The 25,539-nt window shown below is 43.6% G+C and overlaps 1 protein-coding gene across 20 annotated transcripts in view; it reads right to left on the bottom strand.

Annotated features, from left to right (window-relative positions):
* PHLDB2 (pleckstrin homology like domain family B member 2) overlaps positions 1–25,539 on the bottom strand; it is an 87,664-nt gene that overhangs the window by 46,432 nt on the left and 15,693 nt on the right. For 3 of the 20 annotated variants that reach the window (XM_059837623.1, XM_059837699.1, XM_059837678.1), the window contains exons 1-3: positions 22,006–22,827; positions 12,751–12,860; positions 8,067–9,415 (exon numbers count right to left, since the gene is read on the bottom strand). In XM_059837623.1, the coding sequence (XP_059693606.1) occupies positions 8,067–9,415; positions 12,751–12,799 (1,398 nt within the window). In that variant the 5' untranslated portion in view covers positions 12,800–12,860; positions 22,006–22,827. The other 17 variants (XM_059837688.1, XM_059837670.1, XM_059837692.1 and 14 more) reach the window with 14 other exon arrangements.

The raw sequence follows: 25,539 nt of genomic DNA, 5'->3' as shown, positions 1-25,539 counted from the left end.
ATTCCCAGGTTCCCACTGTAGCTTTCCTTGGAATCCTCCTGTATCGAGATAAGCCACTGAAATACCAGAGCCCAGGGCAGGAGCTGAAAACTTCTGTTTTCCATGAAACAGGTCCAGCAGATTCTCAGACATCCTTCAACCCAAAATGGTCGACATAATTACAACTATCCAAAGCCTTCTTCCCTCCAGGCAACTACTGCCAGAGCTTCTTTCCTTACCCTTCCAACACCTCTATCCTCCCTCTTACCAATTCCTAAAGCCCTGTGCAAGTGCTGGCTGGGACGGTCAGTAATTATGCAGTTCTCCCTGTTGTGATGGCATTGGGCCTGTCGTAATGAGTATAGATGGGAAACATGGACATCAGGACACGAGGGAGGTCCCACCCCTCCTGCAAAACAGGCTGTATCGGGTTCCCCCACACCAAGCTTCCATTCCTTGGGCAATAATAGGAAACGACAAATTTCAAAGCAGGCCACTGCTCATTCCAGCCTAAGTGCTCAGGTGAGGCGCTCTGGCAGCAAACTGTCCCTTTGCCGAGCAGTCAGGGAAAAAAGAGATTGTTCCACACTCCCCCCCACCCCATAAGTCTTGGTTGCTCAGAAGAAGCTTAAAAATTGCAGGAAAACCCATCTTCAAAAAATTCCTGATGGGCTTTTAGACACATTACAGAAATACTAATATTTCTCACTTCAATTTTGACATGTGCTGAGAGGCTTATGGATAGGAAGCTCTGTGGTTATTTTATACACTCTATTCTCATCATTTCATCTCAGCCAGCTCGTTCCAGCTCCAGCACACCTGCATGTAACTGTTTCCAGAATGAATTTCTCACTGAAGAAGCAAGCTAAGAAAGCATCCTTTCAATGAAGAACACTGAATGAGTAGGACATGGAAAATCCAGTCAATAATTTTGCAAGAGATACCACAAACATTATTTGGGACACTGAACACAGCAGAGGGGAAAAACTAGGTATGTCAAAAGCAGGAAATGGATTTAAAATTGGCTCTGGTGGGAGGGGGGGATGTTGAATCAAGCCTTGTAAGCTGGTCAGTGTGTTTCCCCATAAAATGTCTTTTCTAACTGATTTAAACATCTCCGTGTATTTTCTTTTAACATTTAAACATTTCCATGTAGTTCTCTTCCACACAACAAAAAGGGGTAAGAAGTCTTGTGCAGCTTCTGCCTGGCTTTGAGAAAACTACATATCACCTATGGTTGGCTACAAATTTAAGTGCTGAAGGACAAGGATGGGATAAGGAGGTAATACCCTTCTTCTGCTATTGATTATCAATGACATTAAGAGACATCCCTGGTACCCTGTAAAAAAATTTCCAAAATAGCAAAGATAAATATCCCACTTTTTTAACAGCAACCACGTGGTGATTCCTAGATTTGTTCATCTGCTACATATCACATTTATGAATTTTACAAATGTGTAGAAGGGCTTGATATCTGGATATCAAGGCAAGCCTCGGTTAATCAGCTGTGGCAAACAGGAAGCTTTTCAGGTAAGTGCCACTAGGAACTGGATAACCTCAAATTTCAATAAAAATACATATGCAGTCTATCCCTTGTGACAAAGACTAACATGAAGTATGGCTAGTCCATGCAGCCAGGTTCCCTTTGCCTGAAGAAGCTGTTGCACTTTTCAGCTGCCAAAGAAAAATGTTTTCTAATGTTGCTCAGACAGACAAACCACCACCTTTCAGCAAAAGCTGGGAACAGCAGCTAGTGAAAAAGGATGGTGGGGAGAGAGGCAGAGAGACTGGAGAAGAGAGCTGCAGAAAACCCCCAAACTTTCTTTCTCACATGTACATTCACTGCCTCATGAAGGAGAGGCTGGAGAAAGCTTTCTCTTTTCGTGCTACATTTCTGAGGAGCTTATTTCAATGATAAACTTGAACTGGGACTGAGAACAGTTCGCCAAGTGTTCTTTCCCTTCCCTCCAGTTTGCACCAGTTTCTCACTCCAGACTAGTTTGTTTTCTCATTGCCAGTCCTTGTTTTGCTATAGCTAGTGCTTCAGCTCCAAAGTTACCAGCAGTAGCACAGCTTTCAGAAGCAGCACCTGTATTTCATTTCCACTCCCAGAGGCAGCTGTGACAGCAGAGACACCTGCACAGAGAAGCAGTGTGGAGAGGCCCAGGTCACAGCAGAAGAGCAGGTGTGCCTCGTCCTTTCCTTCCAAGAGCAGGCACAGAAGAAACGGACTGGTAAAAGCAGGAGAGAGCAGTGGCACAGAGCAGAGATAGCCTGCAGGGAGGAGCTGAGCAGATGACTTTCCAAGAATTAGCTCCTGTACCCAAAGCACGTGTTCTGCTCCTGAGCTGCCAAAACAACAGCATTGTTCAGCCCTTTTGTCGCTACAGTACCTATGCAGATGCTCCTTTTTGAACCACACTGAGGGCAGGAGCCTGAATACCAGAGTTACAGAGCAGTACTTAAGTTCTGTAAATGAGAACTGGTCTCCTGTAATTTATTTCTTCCTGGACCTAAGTGTTAATTTACATAATATATATAGCTGCAAAAATTAAGCATATGTAATCCAGATTTTGGCTTATTAAAGACTCCACAGAAATGTTTTACAACACAATTGAAACTGAATGTTCCTGGAAAGTTATGGAGTCATCAATATTAGTTATATTTGGCAGGGGGTTTTACCCTATTATACAGCACTTATTTAATTACAAAACTAAATTATATTAAGTAGCTATTCTGTAAAACTATAGAGACTGTCAAATACTAGTGGTAGGAAAAACTACCTTGAAGCTACCCTTTGTCTACTTGGCTTGGGCTCCTTTAAGAGTTAAGCACTTACAGTTTTACACCTTGGGTACTTTATGCTTAAAGGGTCTACAGAAAGGAACAGTGCCAATATAGATTTATAAACATGCATATGAGGTTTTCCACAAACCATATGAAGATTTACATAAGCTCCATTAACCATGATTTTAAAACAGTACCATCTTAAAAACCCCAAAATAGTTTCATTTCATTTTCCCTTTGCATATGCACATCTTACTAAATTGCAAGGCATCAATGCAAACCAGGCATAGTGATATTCTGTATTATTCCTTGCTTCTGAATACACTAATGAAATTCAGTGCTCTTCTGACTGTGATGGACTATGGAATAAGCCCCTTGAATTTTATTACTGCTCATTCAGGCACTGATAACTTGAAACCTCTCCCAGTACAAATCCTGGGTCTACTAAAACTTCATTAACAATGTTTATGTATGTTCACAGATCCCTACAGACAGCTGAGCAATGGAAGGCATCATGAACCTACTGCCCATCTAATTTTTAGGTACCTACCGCCACCTAGAGGAAATACACTGTACTGCCTAAAACCAGCGCTATTTAAACAAGGTACTATCAAAGAAAACAGATGACCCTTAATATCTACTAAATTATGTTGCCTGTGCAGTTCCACTCCCAACCCCCGTATCAGCTGAAGAAAAAGAGCGCCTTTTAGTTCCAGCCGCTACAATTGGGCTTTCATCTCACGGGAAAAACAAGAGTGAGGTTTCCTCTTTAAATAATAATTTAAAAAAAAAAAGCTAAATCACATGGAACATTATTAGATCATAGCAGTAACTTTCTTCCTTGTTTACATGGCTTCTGGGCTAGTGTCAGCAATAGCTACTCCAACTTCTACGTGTATACAGCTCGTATAAACATCCCATGGCGGGATGCGATGTCCAGGTAGCTGGGCTGGAGAGGAAGCAGAAGCAGGTTGTGACCCTGCTACCTGCGCCAGGAGCAGCCGTGGCTGCCCCACCTGCTCCCACAGCCCATCAGCCCCCAGCACCAGTGCCAGGGGGATGGCAGGATCAGAACGCCATCTACCCCTGCTCTTCAAGCCACAAAGGAACAGGCTGGCAAAGCAAAAGTGGCACCAGTCTTCAGCTACTTTATGTGAATCCAGCCACAGACAGCAGATCTAAAGAAACAGGTATGGAACACAACCAAATCCTACACAAGTACTTATGTGTCTTTTGTATTTGGTGCACAGAAACAAATTAAAACTTGGACTTTTAAATAATTAATGAAAAAACCAACCTGCATTTTTTTACCATTTGTGCTTTTTTTTTTTTAATCTCTGGTTATTTCTTTGGGCAATGATGGGAGATCATTTGTTTTCATATGCAGGCTGCAGCAGCAGCTCTAAACGCAAACTTCAGGAGGAGCCTCTGACACTTAAAAAGCAAACGAAACACAAGTAAGACTCATAGAATAATTTATATGGAAAAGAAAAAGTGAAAACAAGTGAAAGTAAACAGAAGAGTTCAAGGGCAGAAACTAGGTCAAATTGCAACGAGTGCAAAAAAAATCCGGAAGTGAATATCAGTGATCAATTAGAACACTTTCAAGCCAGTCTGTGCCAGCAGAATAGCTACAGGGGCAGTGCTGGTGCAAAGAAAGACACTCTCCACTTCTTATCTGGGCCACAGAGCACTCTAGTCCCCTGAAAATGGGTGTTACTTTTTCTGATGGACTTAAGTATTCCTACACTGCTGTTCTCCCTACTGTGCTTCAAAAACCCAGTAGGGAAAATCCTAACACTTGTGCACAGAGAGACTACATTTCCCCTGTCATTTACCTACCAGCTACTCAGCCGAAGCTTTTACACAGTACTGAAAGCTCAGAGCACAGAGTTTTGATATCCATTAATGCTTCTTGGGGTTTTTTATTCACACCTTCCCCAACCCCATAAAAAAAGAGAGACCTGAGCAGACATGGATCCTTTGCCCATGTCAGTATACAAGGGCAAACAAAATTGCTCTTTGGAAGCTCTGTCTGGATATATCAAGACCCTGCTTGGACAGATCCTTCATCATCCTTTGGACAGGGATCCATACAGGACAAAGTAAAATAACACCAGAACAGGACAGGCCCTAATATACAAAGAACTGATGTGTGGATTTTTTAATATATATCTTTCTGCTTCTCAGAGATCTACAAACCTGCTTATGGCTTTTTTCATGCTCTCAAACCATTGGAAGGAGGCACTGTCCTGGCATTTCCCTCTTCTGTCAGACAGCTCTAGTAAATGGAGAATGGAGCAGATATGGGAGCAGAATCTTGAGTATAAGATGAACTGAAGCAGGAGGAAAATCCTTCATGTTCAAATACGCAACACACAAAACATCATCTTGTTTTCAAAAGCTTTGGAAAAACAGTAAGCAAATTCTCTTTTTGAAGAATTGGAACCTAAAGGAAGTCTTGGTGAGCAAGAGGAAATACTGAGGGGTGGGAATGTAGCCATTTCATCCAAATATAAAGCCAGAATGATTATCAGCATCACTGAATACTGAAACAACCCAGTATCTTTCATCCCTCATTACAAATAATAATTAAAACAAAACAAAGAAAAAGGGCTGTTCTCTTTGAAATACAAATACGATGCTTTTATGACTGATTATCTCAGGTTTTACAGCATGACTGCCTGCAAAACCTTCTGATAAGAAGCAAAGAAGCAATCACCACTGCACACACAACACACCAGGATGGGAGAAGATTACTGAAAGGAGCAGAGGAATGGCAGGTCAAAGGCAGCAAGAAGAGGGAGAAACATGTTTCCCAAAACCTTTGTCCTAAGCCACCTAGCCAATTCACTCGCAGCTTTGCCCTGGGAAGCCCAGTGCCTGCTCCTGAGAAGCTGCAGCTTCAAGGGGAGCCAGCAGAGGTTTTGGGGAGCAAAACAGGGCAGGGGTGGACTTGCCCTGACACTCATGGAGTGGGGAGGGGGCAGTGCCTGCCCGCCTCTCACACCTGAGCCTCAACACTACAGCCTTTGAGCAGGCAAAGACTTTTTCACATCTTGTAAACAACACTGTGTATCTTATAAACTACAGTGATCAGTGTAATGGGGAGGGGAATGTGGAGGAAAAGGCAGACTTCTGTCTGAGTAACAGGCTCCTCACCAGCTTGCATCAAGGACATAGATGAGATGGGGAAGGGGGAGACATCTTACTGGATTACAGTTTTTTAGCCTGAACCTGCTCACTCGTGTGGTTCAAGATGAGAACGGTGGCCCTGCATAGGCACCAGGTCATTGCTAGTGGTCATTGACAGGCATCCCCTTCTCCCACATTCCCACTACCCCTGCATCCATCTTCCCCATGGCTTTTTACCTCCACCCTGCCCAGAAAGTGAATTTTCCTGCAGGCTTGCTGTCTAGACAGGTTCAAGAGTATCCTATTGCCATTTTGCTCAAATTCATAAGATGTGAATTAAGGCACACAAATGCAAAATTAGTGTCTCAAATTTAAGACTCAAGAATACCAACTGGCCCATCAATGACCTCTGTTTCTATAGGGATGATAAAATATGAATGCATGTTAATAGGGTCAGAGAATCCCAAAGCCACTTTGAAAACGCTTTGGAAGAACTGTTATGTGTTCTTCCAGAGACAGTTTCAATACAAAACTGTTTGAAACACCTGTGTAGGTTCTGAAGACCTTTTTACTTTTCCTACGCAAAAGTTGTTTCAGTATACATAAATTACATTTTACTATCTAGATAATCCCAAGCTGAGGCAGTATGCACTGCTTTACACTGACTGAGACAAAGAGAGAAACTGCCCCCCTCTGCTACTCTCCATCTTGGGAAGGGGAGAAGCAAGGAGGCCTCTACTTTAATGAACATGTTCAGAAAGAAAAAATAAAAACTAAGGAGAAAACACTCTGCTGATGGCTGTTTAGCCCACACCAATGTATACCTGACTCTACAGCACACAAGGCTGAGCAGAATCTCTTTTTTTTTGCTCACTTATCACTAAACAGCGCCATCATCTAAAACAAAAAGTCTGGCAGGATCCCTGCAGTGTAATTTGTGGGTTTTATGTTGTCAGAGTCTGTCTGAAATATCCTCTAATCTGCCTCACAACTGTCATTGAGAGACTGCTCAGAAGACCCCCTTTGTCCCATTCCTGGCCCTACCCGCCAAGCCAGGGGCTTCGAGACCTGATTGCTAAGTTACTGTTTCCACAGGTGCATTTATCTGCATGCTACACTGAACCCAATGAGAAGAAGGGGACACTGTGCCCTTTTTCCAACAATAGCCTTGGAAGCAGTTCCACCTCTTGGCCTGGCTGAACTTCTCCTGAGCTTTTGAGTGGTCTTCACAGAAGATCCCTCTCGTTCGACTACAACCACCGTGACAGACAAACCGAGACGACAGAAGCCTCTCCATCAGAGGAAAACCCGAGACATCTCCATGTGAAAAGGCTTCCCTCACAATCCCCAAGGACTGGGACAAGAGTCCCCAGCCCGGGGGAGGTGCGCGGGGGGAGGCGAGCTGACCAAAGCAAGATGGATGATTGCAGGTGCGGGCATTGGACCACGAAAATCATGCCCCTCGCCCGCTGCGAGGTGGACTGTGTGTACCCCTTTTCCAAATACCATTCTTTTTACCAGAAGACACAATAGATTCAGTTTCGAAATAATCTCCCTTCCCCCCATCGAAAAGTGTATAATTTGAGTCCAGATGGACTGCATCTCTGAGATCTCCCCAACGTAACAGGCGGACCCTCGACTGGACTGGACCTAAGGACTTCGTCTCTACGTTTGGTAGCTATATTCCCTTTTTTCTTTCTCTCTTTCTGTATCTTTCTCTCTCTTAATCCCTCTATTGCATTTTGCTGTGGTCATTCAATAAAGGTGCATTTGTTTTGATTATTGCTGCAAAACCCCCTTGTACCGTGTCAGTTTTTTGCACCCTGAGATCCCTTACGAACCACCATGAAACCTGTCCGTGGGGACAGATCGTGACATATGTATGCAGACATTTTAACACAGCCTGCAGGATAATTGAACACAATTTACATGGACTCCAACATTTATCCAGGGTGTCTGAATGGTACTGTTTATCCAAGCAGCATGCTTTGTAAGCGTCAGCTTCATGGACTGTGATAATAAACAAGGTATCTGCAGCAGGCTGCATTTGAATTTCGAAACAGAGCAGCTTATTCTTTGCTGTACCTTCCTGATGGCTAGATCTGGGATGGGTGTTTTGCAAATGCTAAATATCACAGATAATTAAGAGGAAGAAAAAAAATTACCAGCCGTTCCATCTCCTGCTCCCGAAGTCGCTCTTCCCTCTGCCTCCTGTGATAGTCCATGAGGTCTTCCCTTCCTGAAATCGAGCTAATGCTGTTCTTCCGCTCTTGCATGGATGTTTGCAAAGAATTTGGTGTCTGTCTGTAACTTTCCAGATCTGCGTCATCAAGTTCCATGGAACTGGTGGAAAGGTTTCTTCTGACAGAGAACGACCTGTCAAAATCCACTGGGGAGAAAGAACTACCAGGACTTGTTCCTGAGCGTCCAAGTCTGTCAAAATCATCAGGGAGATATGGGGAAGAAGGTGCTAAAAGCATTTTTTTAGCAATACGAGGGCTTGCAGGAACACTAAGAGTTGAACTGACATAGGGATTACTCCTGGAGACAGAGTTTGCATGTGGTGAAACCCCTGAGCTGCAAGAAGAAAAATTCAGGTAATTATCAGCATCAAAAGCATTCTGAGGTAGATCTTTTTCTCCAAGTTTTTTCCTTTTACTATTACCCAGAGAGCTTCTGGGGGGCAAACTTAATGGCACCAGCTGGTTTTCTGTTGATTTATAAAGTCTGGGCAGGGAACGACTGTACATTCCCATATGACTTAGAGATCCACCAGAGTATTTCCTCGCCTGTGAACCCAGAGTTTCCATCATCCCATCCTTGTACTTTACTGGCTTTATATGAAGGGCCAGACTGTTTTCAGCATTCATCCTCCTGCCTTGCTTTGGGCTGGAAGGCATGCTGGCTGCCCCCGAATTGCTACCAGGTGAAAGCATCAGCTCATTCCCTGAGCTTCCATTCCACATAGTCAGAAGAGAGCCTGAGATCTTCTTTGATTCCAGCATTCCTGGGAAGTAGATGTTATCATAAGATTTATTTCTCTGACTATACTTCGAGTAGTGAAACTTTTCCATGTGTCCAAGGGATTTTTCATTTTCTCTGCTGGCATAAATGTCAAAATCTGTCCTTCCAGAACTATACCCGCTGAGGGATGGAGACATGCCTGATATGGAACCCAAATGCTTTACAGAGATGCTTTTATCTGGAAGATACGGGCTTTCACAGGGGAACTGCTTGCCTCCTTGAATTTTGTTAATAGAGTGTGTATTTTTAACACTGGTAGAAGGATTAGGCTTAATTGGCATAGGTTGTGAAAGTGTTAAATAAGAGCCAGCATAGTCCCCATTTGTTTTAAATTTAAGAGTTGATGCATATTTCTTTGTGTTGAGGTTTTCCATAATATCCTGGAGACCATTTTCAAGGGAATTCACCACAGAACCCTTTCCCAAACTAGCATTTTGTAATTCCATCTGGTTCTGTGAGTGGCTATAGTCTGCCATAATCTTACTGGAATCTGTAAAGAAGACCAAACAAGAAAAAAAAATTTAGCAAGTAAATAGCCTTGTGCATGTGCATGCCTGCAAAATAATGTGAACAATTTTTGCAATAGTTACTGTGCTTGTAGTAAATGCGTCTCAGATCACTAAGCAAAGGAGGAGACGCACAATTTTCCCATCTGTTTCTGCAAACGATGGGAGACTGAAAAAGAAGGGGTAGAGGCACAAAACCATACCAAAATCAGCAACACAACTGGAGAGAGGCTAGACTCTTTCTTTGCTGTCTTATCATTTTCAGGAGCTTGTGGCTCAGCCTTTATATTCCTGAGCCTCTTGAGATATCCATGAAGTAAGGAAGAATTATTGCCCTGATGTTTTATAGCTGAGGAACTGAGGCACAGGGAGAATATGCAACGCAGATAGCAAAGAACCCAACTCAGGTCTCCCAGGGCCAAAGACATAAAGCACTGCTGTGGATCCCCTCTCCCTTTAATCTGTGCAGCTAGAGCATCTGAGCCCCAACACACTAGTGAGCTCAATTTAAAGCTCAGTGGGAGTTTGTCACCTTTTTGCTTAGTGAATGGTCCTGCAAAGCTTAATGGGAAAGTACAAAATCAAGGCACATTTTTCAAGGTGTTTCAGCTCATTGCTCTAAAAATACAAGGCTGCAACTACATCTGCAAAGAGCACTTTGGTTAAAAGATAACCTTAAGGAAGCAGAATGCTAACTTGCATGACTTCATTCAAAACAACAAGACCACATGTCTATTAAAAATACTGCTGGGGGAAAGGTTACAGATTCTAATGATTTTGCAAAAATCTAATTTATACTCAGGAAGAGAGCACAGACCAAAAAAGCTTTTGCTGTGGTGGATGTTATTGTTCAACAATGCATCAAGCTCTAGCATATAGTTCTGAGCTCCCCTTTGTCCAAAGCAAAGAAAGGAATTCAGCTCCTGACAGTGCCAGTTACTGCACGAGATAAATTGGACCCCCGGTAGGTTTACACGTAGACCTCAGCTGATGTAGAAATGACACCGTTAATACTTACAGCAGCTCCTGGTTTGTGCTAGTCTACACTTTAAACTCCTAAAGCACTCCTGAGTGCCAGCAAGAGTTTCTGAAAATAAGGGTCAAATCTGGGATTTACTCTTGTCTCAGTCACATTTTACCTGTGACTTCAGCTTCCTCATGAAAAACTGAATTTTAGCTTATCACTTGGTGGGAAAATCTAATATGTAAAGTGCCCTTAATTTAATATTATTAATTCATAAAAAATATCCCCAGAGGCAGTACTTTAGTCCAAGTACTGCTTCAGGCAATTACATGAACTAAGAGACAGAATTTGGGACTCCTGTCCGCCACCAGAGCTCACATGACCTGGTTTCATTGAGAATCACTAGCTTCAGATCTTGTGGAAGGTGACAATGCATTCTTCACAGTGGTTTCTGGGACCTTCCTTGCTGATAAGGCACAATGCTACGGAATTCACCACTGTCCAGGGCATCAGCAGTGCTCTGCTGCCCAGGCTTACCCTGCGCCACCAGACATGCAACAACAGCTTCTCCTCGGTTATTAAGGAAAACAGCCCTAAGTTTGAGAACAAAGGTAACCATCACTACTAATGGAATTGAATACGCAGAAGATAAAAGGAGCCAGCATTAGGGAACACAAACACAAAAATCAAAGGAAAATACAACACCTTCTTGACCACAGTGGACCTGGTTAAGCTGTTGTTAAGTACAATCTCTGGTAGCAGCCAAAAGCATTAACTTGCACCTTCAAAACTAAACCTCAAGTCTACCACTACACAGAATTTAATATTTTTATGCTGGCTGTAATTATGGGATTTATATTATAAATATAATTTTAATACACTCATTATGATGATACAACTATCTAAGCTGCCTTGGAACCAGTGAGCTCACAGAGTTCTCCATCACACCATCACCACCTTGAGCAGTGAAACAGCAGTTTCTTATATTGTGATATTTTACTTGACTTTTTTTTAGCTATTTTCATAAATTTTGATAACAGCAATGATGAAGTTCAAATGAACAAAAGGATAAATGTGACCCAAGTTCAAAAGAACTCTTGACAGGACAAGAAAACATCATCTGGATAAATCAAGTATTCATTATATTAGTGGTGCTTTACGGAAAAATATGTAGAATTTATTTAAGAGCCCAGATGTAAAGCACAATGTATATGCCTTTTTTACTTAACCTTTCATTGTGGAACTGACCCTAATTTCCACCTCAGTCTCACTTTCTCCTCCCCTCTTCCAAATCTCTCTTAAAACTGAAATCTAATTTCATATGAAAATTGTACTGTCCAAACCTTAGCTAACACAGCTAAGTTGAAATATTTTTGCATAAATTTCACTGGCTCCTCTATAAATAGCTTGGCAGACATATTAATGGGACATTAATAATTGTTCATTACTCCCTTGCAACAGCAGTAGGACACATTTAATCCTTCAAAGACTGAATGCTTTAGTCAAAAAACAAGTTAGCTCATGGAAACTTTCATGCCTGTTCACCACAGTGAAGCAGTGAAGGGTTCATTGTACTTGAAATCCAAGCAAGTACAGTAAGAAAAGGTCACGATACCTTCATGAAGCCACTCCAGTTCAGCTTTTCTCTATTATCCCTTATGCCTCTATTATCCCTCTATTCTCTATTATCCCTTATCCTCTGTGTTTTTGCTTCCAGTGCCACAGTGCCCGCAGTCATACAGTTAAATCCCAACTGGATGACAGCATACATTTAAGTAAATCATAGCTGCTTCCCTCCAACCAGATCCTGTTTGTTTTGTTTATTTTTAGGGTAATGTTTGAGTAGAAACTTGATGAATATGCCATGATGTGTTACACATCTTGGCTCATGCTGTCTTTGTATGCATCTATAGAGACTGAGGATGGGAGCTTCAGCTTGTGATGTGCCCTGAACCCTCCTGCATCCAGGTCAGACCCAGCTTTCACATTCAGCACAAGGGTCCTCAGTTTAGCAAAGTATTTGCTGCCTGGAGCAACAGAAGGAAATTCTTCCTTTTTTCTTTTTTTAATTTTTATTTTCCCTTTCTCATTCCTTTTCTTCCTTTCCTGAGTTGTTTAGCTGGGTGTCACTGGTATCTATTCCAGACAGGCATTAAAGTGATGGGGGAGGGTTGGCTGTCTGCAGCATATCCAGCTGTGTCTAGTTCTGCCTGGTAAACGGAGCTAGACATGGAATAAGAATAAGAACAGAGCACTGATCTTAGCCATGTGTCAGGAGAATTAACGGGCCAAAGTCAATTAGAACTTCTGAAAGATCTCAGTGCATTACAAATAAACTTCATGTTAATTGATTACCTGATCCAACATTCTGGAAGGAAGAGAGGTTACTTCTGTTTGGCATCATATTTCTCTTCTATTGGATGGTTAAAATGACACTAATTTGAGTGAACCAGATAAATTTTTACCTGAAAATAAAGTAAAAAAGGAAAAAAAACAGCATTCTGTTAAGTGTATCCTGGGAAAATTTTTCAAGTGCATAATATACAACACAATTAGCTTTTCTTATGGTATAATTTCCAGAGATAACTCAAAGAGAAATATGTTAAAAGATATTTAGAAAGGATATTCCACGTTTAATAGGGTGATTGTTAAAAAAAAAAGAAGCGCCAAAACCTGTCTGCAGCTGGTTTATCCTTTTAAAAGTACATATAATTAGTTTCCATAACAAGCCATTATCTATGATCCTGACTCTGTACAGGCACTTACTAGTCACACCTCCTGAGTTTTGTCTGTAATCTTGTGGCTTCCTTAAGAAATCATTAACAAGATTGCACTTTGCTGCTGAAGACTTTATTTGGAAAGCCCATAGGCCAAGTTCACCCTGCGCAACACCAGCATCCTGCAATCACAAATAAACCTATTAAAAACCAGGTATGTGATCCAAAACAAAGAAAATCTGCTGGCATGTAATGATTTCTGAGTTTCCAAAGAAGCCAGACTAGAAATGCAAAGGGAAACCTGAAAGTTTATTTAAGATCAAATTTAAAAATTGATAGTTTAATTGATATTTTAATTGATATTAAATATATACAAGAGAGATTTGGTTTAAAAGAAATGCCAAAATTGAATCTCAGCCACTAAAAACTAAAATTAAATCTAAATCCAAATAAAAGACCTCTAGTGAGTTGCTTTATTAACAGATTTATTTATTTTTTATACACATCTGTTTTTAAAAGGTTGAGAAAAAATTTTTTTAATTGCATCAAGTGACAAAATTAATGATGACCATCTGTAAGTCCTCTGGGCTTAGCCCTGGACAAGCAAATAGAAACGTGTCAGAAAAACAAGTAAAGAATGGAGACAGATGTCTGGGCTGTCTAGAGACAAGCCACCTATTTAATTAACTGCAGTCATCACAGCCCCAAGGTTGCAGGTCTGTAGTGCAGATGCTTTCTTTGCCATGCTTTTTCATGTTATTCTCTTGGGAGGACAGGCCTGGGAGAAGGGAGCTGGCTGCTGATCCTTGCGGAGGGAGGCTCCTTCTCTCTGACCTCTGGCTTTTGCCTCTCCTGCTCCCCACAAGCTGCTCTACCAAGAGAGGCCATATCTTTCCCGCTGTTCACCCAGGAATCTCCCTGTGCTAGCCTCACTTTGCAATGCTTTTTCTTTCTCTGTAGAGGTCATTTCTCAGTCCTAAGGAAAGTTTTAACCACACTGTGCATATTCTGCCCCTCACAGCAAGATGCAGGTTCCTTTAAGATCATATAATCTGCTGTTCCCCGAAAATGGCACTACTCTCCAAGGAGGCAGAAAACAGGAAGCCCCCCCAGAGCACTGCAGCTCCTGAAGGGACTCACCCACAAGTCCAGGCTTTCCAGCACAACAGGACTGAAATTCTCCAGAGGGGGTGATGAGGAAGAAGCTGGGCAGCAGAGAGCTTTTCAACCCAATTTTCATCCTCAAAAGGTTATTTTATTGACACAAGACATTTATCATCATTTTTACCTCATTTGTCTTCCAATCCATTGACAAACCCCTTCCCTAGCTCCTTCCAGCTTGCCACATATCCTACAAACTCAAAGCCAGCACAGCATCCCAGACACCCAGCTTTGCTGGAGCGCAGCTGGGGACGGCCCCTGGACCCCCAGCTCAGCTGCAGCCACAGGCAGCTGACCCCAGCAAGAGGTGACAGCGACTCTCCCACTTGTCTGCAGACCAAACACTGAAGGATCAGGACTCAAATCCAGTTAATACTGCCACTATGCTGACACCTTGGCATATTGTTTGTGTTATCTCTTAAAAGTACTGCACTTTGTGCCATGAAGTCCCCACAAGAAGTCCCCAGAAAAGAACAAAAAAATTTAATTTTTCAGGCCATGTTCAACTTAAGACAGAAAACTGTAAAAAAGCCACAGGGGCTTGCTTCTTAGCTAAACAGCTGATTCCCCATAGGGTCAGAGCACCCCAGGCAAGCAGTCTTAAGGCTGGATATCTCAGCCCTCCGGGGGCTAGAAGCCCGAGCCCGAACTACTGCACAATCGTGGCCTCTTAGCAAGCTCAGTGATTGTCAGCTCTTAGTGATATCAGCTCTTTTATGGTTTCAGCTCTTAGCTTGCCAAGGGGCTCTGGCTGATTGTGGCTTTCAGAAGAGCAGACTGGAGAGAGAGAGAAGGCAGCATCGGCTTTTCCACGATGGTTTATTCTGAGGGGTTCGCGAAGGATCCGAATGCAGCTCTTCTGACAAAATGGGCCAAAATGGCCCCTTTTATAGAGTTAGGGGAGATTGGAAACTGACCAATTGTAAGGGTTATGGAAACTAGCCTATGGGGTCACAGAAAGATAAGTAGGCCTGGAGGACCGGAGTGAAGACTTCTGGTTCAATTCCTATGACTTAGCATTTCCTTATCTCTACCCCATTGTTCTCCACGGGGCTGTAGCTGGCCCCATGTCTGCTACAGAAAACTAGTGACACTCAACATTTCACAGATGTCTGCCACAAAGATGTCACCATATCATTGAACAGAAAAACAAAACAGGGACAATTTGGAATTAGAAGACAGAACAAAGGGTTAAAAAACCAGCAAGATTAATTGTATTTCCCGTGTCTCTAATACTAATTTATAGTAAAGATCAACAAAAACCTCATCCTTCCTATCTTGTGAGGTAACAGCTACCACTTAATCAATGTGACAAACATTAAGGAGAGCACATCTGAAAGGGAAGTGTTTCTATGCAATTAAATATTCAATCTTTTATTCAGTTTGGTGAATACCTGGATTTTCTAATAACCTTTTTTAAGGTTAAATATTTATATGGTTTCATTTCAGGTTTGAGAACTCTTTACACATTGTAGCATCCCTTGAACTCTGTCCCCTTGGTCAATCCCCAAGACCTCAGCCCTAGAAACATCAGTGACTACTCACCTTAGAGTTAGTCCTCCTGTGGGGAAAAACAGACTCCCAAATGGACCTTTTGTGTCACAACTTCCCCTGGTTTCTCCTTCCCCGGTCCCCGGACTGGCTTGGCATCCCTGGTGCCACACCCCTTCCCCTGGAGGCCAGCGCCCTCTGCCCCAGCCCTTAGCTCCGCCCCCAACCCCTTCCCCTTAAGCTGCCTGCTCCAGGCGATTCGCTCCCGCCGGGATCAGCTGCTGTGTTACTTCCCTGGAATAAAACCTTGGCTATATTGCTGAGCCAGTTGTTGTAAGTGTTGAGTGGAGGTTTGACTGCATTGCCTGAATGTTAACTCAGCTTGCTTTTCAACAGGAGAGGTTTGTTGGGGACAAGAGTTAGGCAGCAGCACCTACCATTCTAACACCCGCATTTTCTAACACATCTCCTTTCCTAGAGGATGAGAGATCAGAGAAGTCCTCACTTAGTAATAATTAGATTTGAAAGGGAAAAGAGCTTTTTAAAAAACTTTTCACTCTGAGCAAAACCAAGAAACAATTGATGAATTAATGAGCTAATGTAACAAACAGCTCAAAATCCATAGTATATCTGCTCTCATGAAATCATATTCTTTTAGATGAGGTTAGCAGGGCCTCCAGCAAGGCTGACTCTTGTTACAGAGCACATGCCACACTCTGCCTTGTCTAGAACAAAGCAAAATTATTTCAGCTGGGATTTATAAAGTCATATGAAGAGAATGTATACAGAATTACAAATCATGTTTCATCTCTACAGAGCCCAGGCCAAATTAAGTTTTGTTTCACTAACAACCAGAAGAAACAGTGATTCACAACTCAAGCAGTGAGTCAAACAAAGGATTCCAATTTTTAAGATATTCTAACACTGGGTGGCTTTACAGTAAGAACTCCTTTCCCTTGTGAGGTGGTTTAAGCCCAGCTGGCAACTCAGACCCCCCAGCTGCTTGCTAATACCCACCCAGATGGGGGAAGAGAATCATAAAAGAGGGAAAACATATTAAATTAATGATAGTTTGATAGATAAAGCAAAAGTCATGTACAAAGCGAAGGAAAATAAGGAATTAAACCCTTAGGAAACCCTTTTTCTCCCAGCTTTATATGCTGATTATGATGCCATAGGATGCGGGATATCCCTTGGGCCAGCTGTCCCAGCTATGACCCCTTCGAACCTCCCATGCTCCCTCAGCCTCCTCACACCAGTGAGGCACAAGAAAGTGAACAGTCCTTGACTCAACAGAAACACTACATAGCAACAACTGAAAATATCAGTGTGTCATCAACATTATTCTCATACTAAATCCAAAACACAATGCTGTAGCAGCTAGCAGGAAGAAATGAACTGTACCCCAGCCAAAACCAGGACACTTTATTGTAGAAGCCAAAAGCTGCAGTTCAAACAAGCCACAAGGACACTACCTGTGTACACAGCACTTCCCAGCATTTCATCCATAGATTTAGAGAGAAGTTTTCCCAGCACATAAGCTTCTCACCTATTCTTTACTTCTGCCTGGGCTGATACCTACCATCCTTTAGCAGAGTCTGCTCTGGCACCCACTTTGCTCTTATGTTACCAATCAAGAGGGTTGCAGTGCCTCAGGCATCACTACGACCCTTCTCTGACTGATAATAAACCGTTTTAAACAAAACTCTCAAACTTGGCCATCTATCTTTTAAGGCTTTTTTGCTCTTCATTGTTTTTTCATTTTCAGTTTCTCGCTGAACATTAACAGTGGCTCCCTACAGCTCTTGGCACCTCTACTATCTATGACATTTCTGTTCAGAAACTCCTACAGCAGTGTATTGCCACTACTGGAAAACAGATGAAATCCCAACTGATGGAGGGTGAGGACAAAAGCCCCTCAATGGCACCACCTGCACATCATTAGAGTTTCATTTGTTCTGCCACAAGATCTTCAAATGATTAGGGTCTGTTTCAACTATTCCAATAAAAGACACACTGATGTGGAAGCAAGAAAGCCTCTTGAATTTTCACACTCTAAACAAAATTTGGTGAATGAGAGCTGATTGCTTTAGTGTCTGGAGATTTCATTTTCCCACAGTACAGCACACCTACATGCATAAACAGATTGTTCTATCACCAAGATCATTTACCTTTTCCCTGTGTAATCTGAGGACAATTTACTTACTCCTGATTAAATCAAACCTGGTTTTATTCCTGATTTACTCTGCTTGTTTACAAACGAAAGTCTTGATAGGCTCAATAGCAAAGTAAAACTCACTGGAATCTACTGTTTACCTCTGAAACACTTACATGGAAATCCACCTTTCCCCAAGCCCATTGTCATACTAAAACAATATATTCACAGAAAGGCACCTGCATAATTTGGTGGAGGTTCTGTACCCATGAATGGACACATCTTTATGAGACAGCAAAGTCATCTCTGCCAAAAGCTGGACAACTCAGCAAGGCTGTGATCTACAGGCTGCCCTAAACATCCTTCTTCATTTCCTCCTCCTACCCCACAACATAATACACTAGACCCCAAACTATACCTAATTTCTTGCCAGCATCGTCCTGAAATCTGTTCAGTCCCTGTCTTTTCAAGATATAAATCCTGCAACACATAGGTCTTTGCATGCAAGTGAGCACAAGGTCTGCTTACAGGCAGATTGTTTTAGTTCCTAAAACTCACAGCTTGGCACATTCAGCAACACTAAATAAATTAGAAATCAAATATCTGTGAATCATATTTGACTAAGTCACTCCCTTGCAACCCTGCAGATTTCCGGTGTGGAAAAGGGAGTGGCAGAGGAAGTCGCTTTTATGGCTTACCTCTTTCTCTGAGAAATTATCATGTTGATACTGGAGAAGAAGAAGAAATAAAACAGTGCAACGGAAAACACCCTGAGTAAGATTATTCCACTCATAAACCACATATATTTTACTGTAACAAACCACATGACTACTCCAAAAATTGCACTTAAATATGACATTTTTAATTACCCTGTCTTACTGTTATAACATGATTCTCTCCTATTTGATAAGGATTGGTGTTGCAGGCATTGCCACATCAATTGCTCTTTCCAATAGATGGACATAATCATTTTAATCAGGTCACGACACCTGACAATTTTAAATGTCCATAAAAAATAAAAACATTCATTACCATGTAAACACTATGGCTGGGTGACTACAAACTGAGGGTCGAGCCATTTGGTAAGACAATATATTAGACCACCTACTCAAACAGCATTACTTTAGTAGACATCACTGCCCCTCCTTACCTTAGAGTCACACTAACCACCGTTTCATCGGGAGTAGCTCACTGAGAGAAGTTAAAGGAAGAAGGAGGGCTAGTTCTTTTCTGCTCGAACAAAAGCCCCAGACAGGTAGAAACATACTTGAAGAGATTTCTATTAAAACAATGAACTCCTTTCATCATGCAGAAAGACAGGGTTGACAGAGGACAAGTCAAACTCTAGCCATAGTCATCTTTTCTATTTTGGCACCTTTCTGGTAGCTAAGTTCCACAGTCAGTTATCTGACCCAACGACTGTATCATCTCATGACAGTAGTGACAAGCTCCCTGGTATCATTCTGTTGCTATTTCATTAACTCCTTTCCTGTTGAAAAGTTGAGTATGCTCAAAAGATTTGCAAACTGAAACTTTAAACTTTCACACAGACATGGCAAATAGAAAGCTCTACTGGTGGGCTGTGACTGCTTACTGTGCAGACTAAGAAAACCCAAACCAAACAACATAGCTGGTGTACAAATAAATACACTTAAATACTCTAGACCAATATAATTCTTATTCCTGAAGCCAAATCAATACAGACTTTCTTCACCTAAAATTTCAGGAAGGGTTTTGAGTGCAAAACAATTATGTATCCAAATTCATGTCATACAGGAGCAGAAATTCTGTCTGTACAAGAGCAGAAAGACCTTAAAGAGAAATTTCTCTGTTCCCACCCTACTTGACATGACAAACTTGCCTCTAGGGCACCCCTGACAAATACAATGAGAACAAGTAGGTAAGGCCCAAAAAGTGTAAGCAGATAGAAAAATTAATCAAAACAGCTTCATCCCCTCTTATTCTTTTTTTTTTCTTGCATGTCCTTACCATTTTTCTCCTATCTATTGCATTTTCCCACTCTCAGGCAACCTTTGCCCATGATCTGCTTTCCTTTGTGCTGATTTCTTTCACTGCCACTTTGTGCCTGTCACTTCCTTCCATTAATCAGTTCTCTCTAGTGTCCACTTACTCTGACAGCTTCTGTCTCCTGCTTCGCTCATCCATTTCTCCTCAATTTGTCTCCTTCCCGGGATGCTTGTCCCATATTTCCAAATGTCCCCTCTAGCTCTTTAACGCTTCTTCATTTCCCAGCAGTCTCAGGGCAGCAAGCATGCCCCCAGACTAAATGCTTCTCATCACACATGCTTGGCAAACCCTACCATGACAGTGACAGCTCGAGTGGCACCTGCCGTGGCTGCTGTGCTGCCAAGCCATGGATCTGCCTGCACCAACACGGGGCAGCATTTATCAGCAGGTCCCAGGACTGTGTTCCCTCAGGTGAGGAACAGAGGTGCTACACCTGCAGTTACACTATTTACTATAATAAAGGAAGTTAAATGAAGTGGTTCACTTAAAAACAGACTCCACCAGCATGAGACCTGAGCAAGGAAAAAAACCTCCAATCTTGGTCATATTTACACAGTTCACTCTGCACTGTAGTCCCTGGAGGACCTTCTTTCTATGGGGAAAAATCCCCTTGGATTTCTGTGGCATCTTGGATGTGCTCCACCAGTCTAAAACAAATCCTAAATGAACAGCACCTGCTCAAAATCCCCAGAACATCATTTTATAGCTGCTTGTTTAATTCAGTGGGAAACACTGTTTGCCTTGCTGGCAGTTATTACACACCAGATTTAACCATTCATTTTAACAAATTAAAATGGAAATAATACACAGTGAACAGTGTTAATATCTTCATTAACAATCACCAGAACTTGCCAATACAAACTTGGATTATTTCAGCTTTTCTCTGGATCTTCAAGTGGAAAAGACAAAAAAGATCTTCCCATTTAAACATCTTCCCATCTTTCATTCTTCTTATCCAACTCCAGCCTCAAGATGGATCAGCTACCTTTAGGTCACCCAATCTCCACTTCCTCTCTAAACCCAAAATACTTTAAATTTTTCATGATGGGCTTTGTTGCTTCTCAACAATAGTCAACTGATGCCTTTGACTACTTCCAAGGATATGGTTGATAATTGTATCTGATAAGCATAGACAGTAACTGATATGGAAAAAAAATAACCACTCTTCCTGCCCTGGCTGATGGCAAAGATTTCCATTTCCTCAGTAAAAAGAGACACACTAATGAGTCGATTTAGCATTTGTCGAAATGGAAGCAGAATAAATTACTGACATCCCACCCTTTCTATATAATGAACTATATAGAAAGGGTGGGATGTCACTACTTGACAGCCCTAAAGGTATCTCTTTTTCTGTAACCCGCTTAGTTAAGACTACCCCTCCCCATGACAGCAAAGGTAGGCACTCTCCCATCTTCTCATCACTTAATCTCCTTTCTTTCCTACACTGTTTTCTGCTGTGGGAAAGCAAGCCCATCCTCACCCTTTGCAATTCCATTCTATCATGCCTTACTTCCTCCCATCTCTGATCCTTTCCCATATTAATAACTTATTTTTGAGGACATTATCCACAAGAATATGGAGAATACAAAAACTAGAAAGTTCACTAAACATGAAAATCTGCAAAAAAGGTTGCTCCTGTGTCCCTCTTCCTCCAAGAGAGTGAAGGTGTGGCACAAAAATGAAATATTCACCATGTTCTGAGTGGCAACATGTTCACCCAGATGCCCTGAAGATGCAGACACAGAGGATTCGGGCACATGCAGAGTCAAGGCACAGACGAGATGACAAGTTGAAAAGATAAGCATTTGGGGGAAAAAGAAAATGGTGACAAAAGCCATGTGTGTGAGATCAAGCAAGCACTTGGTGCAAGAGCAGAAAGCCATCTCTTAAGTCTTTATGTTAGCGCAGACAGTCTATTTACACTTCTGCACATGGGTAAATTCCTCAGGCAGCTTTGGGGCAGGAGAAGGAGCGGGGATCGTACTTTCCAGCCCGCTGCTCCCTCTGATCGTGGGCAGCGATACCCAAGAAAAGCTCTGATCTCCAGGCTGAACTCACCATCGAGCGCGGGGCTCCGAGCGCCGCCGAATCCCACCCGGCTGCCGACAGGGCTACAAGAGGGGGAACTTAGGAGCTCTGAATCTGTCAGGGGAGGTGGAGTTCAAACCCCCGATTTCCGTCCGCAAGCCGATCCACCGTATCGCCGGGTTCCTGCCGCTAAACTCCAGAGATGCCGAGACGGCATCCATCGCCGGCTCCGCGCCGGGAACCCATCCCCGCCGGGCACGGCAGCCCTCGCACAGCCGCAGGAGCCTTTTTTATAAGCCACCAGCCGAACAAAAGATCACGGACAAAGAGCGTTGTCCCATGTCTTCCCCTCCACCAGGTAGATTATTTACGATGGAAAACTAAACCAAGCAAAGCCAAGCCCCGCCGTTCCTCCATTTCTTCCTCAGACCTCGGACGGATGTCACCGGCGCCCCCGGAGCAGAGGCTTTGTTCGCCAGCGGGGACGCGGCAGAACCGGGGGGAACACCCGGACAAAGAAGGAGAAGCGTCTGGAGACGATAGGGAGGAAGGGAGCCCCGTCTCTATCAGCTGAGGGGTCCCAGCAGGGCCAGGCGGCAAGGGGGACTCCACCAACCTCACCCGTCAGACGTGCCAAGGGACCGAAGGCGGAGGAGTGGATGGGGGTGATGGTGGCACAAACTCCCTTAAAAGTAGCTCAAAAAACGGAGACGGCTCCAAGCAGCTGAGCCGGCGTCAGCCCAGGCTCTGCGTACCCGAGAGGGACCCCCTTCCCCATCCCGCGGGGCCCCGCCGCCTCTTTCCATCCTGGCGGCCCGGGAGGACATCACCCACCCCGCGGGCGCTTCCCCCGCACTCACCGCCGCCTTCCGCCGCCGCTCCCTGCGCATCCCGGTCCCCGCCGCCCGCCCGGCTGCAGGAGCGCCGCCGCCCCTGGGAGCCGCCCCCCGCCGCAGTGCCCGCCCCCCGGCGGAGCCGGGGCACCTCCGCGGGCTGAATGGTTCGCTCCCCTCAGGCCGGGGTCGCGGGAGCGGGGCGGGCAAAGGGCAGCCGCGATGGGGGGGAAGGGACGGAGCTGGGGGTAGACGGGCGAGAACGGGAAATGGGCACAGGGATGTCCCCAGAGGGGCCGCCGTAGAGCTCTTCACGATCCATAAATATGAATCGCCAGGCAATTTCCTGCCCGCGAGATTAGCTGAGCAAACAGGGCGGCGCTGGCAGGGCGCGGGCCCCGTTTTCCGTGCCTGGGGCGCGCTTTACCTGCGCCCGCCCTCCACCTCATTTTCCTCCTCTTTATGCCCGGGGAAGCCGCGTTTCAGAGGGGGCTGCCCTCTGCCCTCCCGATCCCGGAGCGGAGCCAGGTTGCCTCCGTTCCCTGACTGGGGCGACCCTGCCACTCACCCAGCCCGGGGTTGCCTCTGCCTGAAGTGTCCTGAAATTCAAGATTTTCTCTTACCTGAGAAAAACACACCCATGAAAGTGTGTAATACGTAGACACCCTCGTGTGAAGACACACACGGAGGTCCTAAAAGACCCCCGTCCAGTCCCCATGCATCACTGAAGGATGTAGCTGCCACCACTAGCTCTTTGCTGTTTCCAAAGCAGGGAACGGGCTTTGGAAGACCGGCCAGTCCTTGCTGCAGGAATTTTCACACCAGAGCAATACTACAAACCAGCACCAGCTCGGCAAAGCGTGTTTGCAAGAGCAGCGCGTCTGGCCCGTCCCGTGTTTGGCAAGCGGCTGGAGGTGCCAGGACCCACCTTCAGGTGCTTGGAGCTGTTACAAGGGGAAAAGAAAAGGGAGGGGTCGTCCCTCGCCCGGGAATCACTGGGTGCTGGCAGCCCAGGGCATATAACCAAGCTTTGCTTTCTGAGCGCCTGTGCAGCGTCAGGCTTGGTAAGGAAACCCTGGCGGTAAGAGATGGGAGCCAGCCTGGAGGACTCAGGGCAGTGAGCCAAAGTATCCTGCATAGAGATCTTGTTTCGTCCTGTGTGGCCTCATCACTTTACCTTTCCCCATATGTTTCCCAAAGAGGGAATTCGGGGATAGCAGCACTTACCTGCTGTGTAGGGGTCCTGCTGGATGGGTCAAAAGCTCACCCAGCACTCGGCCAGGTAAGCCACTGCAGCGGCTGCTGCCTGTTCCCGTGTGCCACAAGCAAACGGAGTTTGCTGTGATACACTTCCTGCCTTATGTATTTTACTTGGCTAGAACCATAACTTTACTACAATATAAACCTGGTAATAACTCTTTAGTACCTGAAATCTGTATAGTGATACCCACAATACTAGAGAATATTTTTTAAAAGATGCCCTTGACTGTCCTAGTGTCTACTCTGGTTTACTATAAAAAGAGAAGCGTTTAGACTAATTACTCTAAAAGGCCAGAACCTAGATGGTCTCTTCTGTGATGCCTCCACAAACATCCCAGTGTTTCATTTTCTGCTAGCATTGAACCTGGCTCTTCTGTTTTGTTCACTGATCAAGCAAGGCATTTAAAAAACAAATGCTTGTGTGTGTAATAAATGCAGAGTTAAGGGCATGTACACAGTTGGTAGAACAGAAAATTGCTTTTAATCCTGCCACAGACAGAACCAAAAGCAGCCAACCTTCCCATCATCTCACATGATCTTCCTTTTCCTTTTAAGAGGGAAAAACTGTAAGTAATAGTCTGCAAAAATCTCCCTAGGGAACGTGAAGCCTAGAAGTATGGAAAGCTGTAACTCTGCTCTTGCAGTCAAACTGTTGCTCTGAAGGACTTGTGATATGTCAGCTGAAATATTCCTTCACCTAGTTCCTACCCAGTAAATGAGGAGGCAGCAAAGCTGGATAAGGCAGACCATGTTTCCCCTGCTACCTGTATGCTGTGAAAACTTTGTCTAAATCAGTATCATCTGTTTCTTTTCAGCAAAAGAAATAAAAATACAGAATAGGATTTATTTTGAAAATAATAATAAGTACTCAAAATAATTATAAGTACTCAGCCGTAGCTTAGGTTCTAAAGTAACTTGGTAAGTTGTAATGTTTAACAGGCAAGAGTCTGGAAATATAAAACAACAGCAAAAACTCCATCTTACATTTTATTAGTAGGAAACACTTAAAAATTAGGAAACAAGAGAACCTCCATAAACTATAGAGCTGAAAACTCCTGTTGGAGCAAAAGAAGCAATGCTATTTAAAAAATGTCAGGAAAAAGTATATGGAAACTTGCAAGAGAGCTATGAGTCACAGATGGGTTCAACAGTCCATTAACAGTTTTCATGGCAATTGTACTTCAACATCAGTGGTGCTGCATATCACAGAGGCTTTTAAAATTCTCCACCCTTCAGTATGCAAGCATGCCTGATAAAAGTTTGGTTTCCATGGTAATTCATATAAGTAGAAATCCAATGTGGAAATGTTTACAAAAAGGATGCTTTAATCAGGAGCATTGCAAATGGTAATAAAATGCCATTTTGTTACCATACTTCAATGCCATGCTTCTGTAAAATAGGTGAAATCACTTCAGCTGCTTCAGAACTGAAATAATCTCTGAGCAGGCACCCACAGTCACAACCTCTGCGT

This window comes from Haemorhous mexicanus, chromosome 2, assembly GCF_027477595.1.
Source record: "Haemorhous mexicanus isolate bHaeMex1 chromosome 2, bHaeMex1.pri, whole genome shotgun sequence".
Lineage (NCBI taxonomy): Eukaryota > Metazoa > Chordata > Aves > Passeriformes > Fringillidae > Haemorhous > Haemorhous mexicanus.
This window is presented reverse-complemented; position numbering and strand designations above follow the sequence as displayed.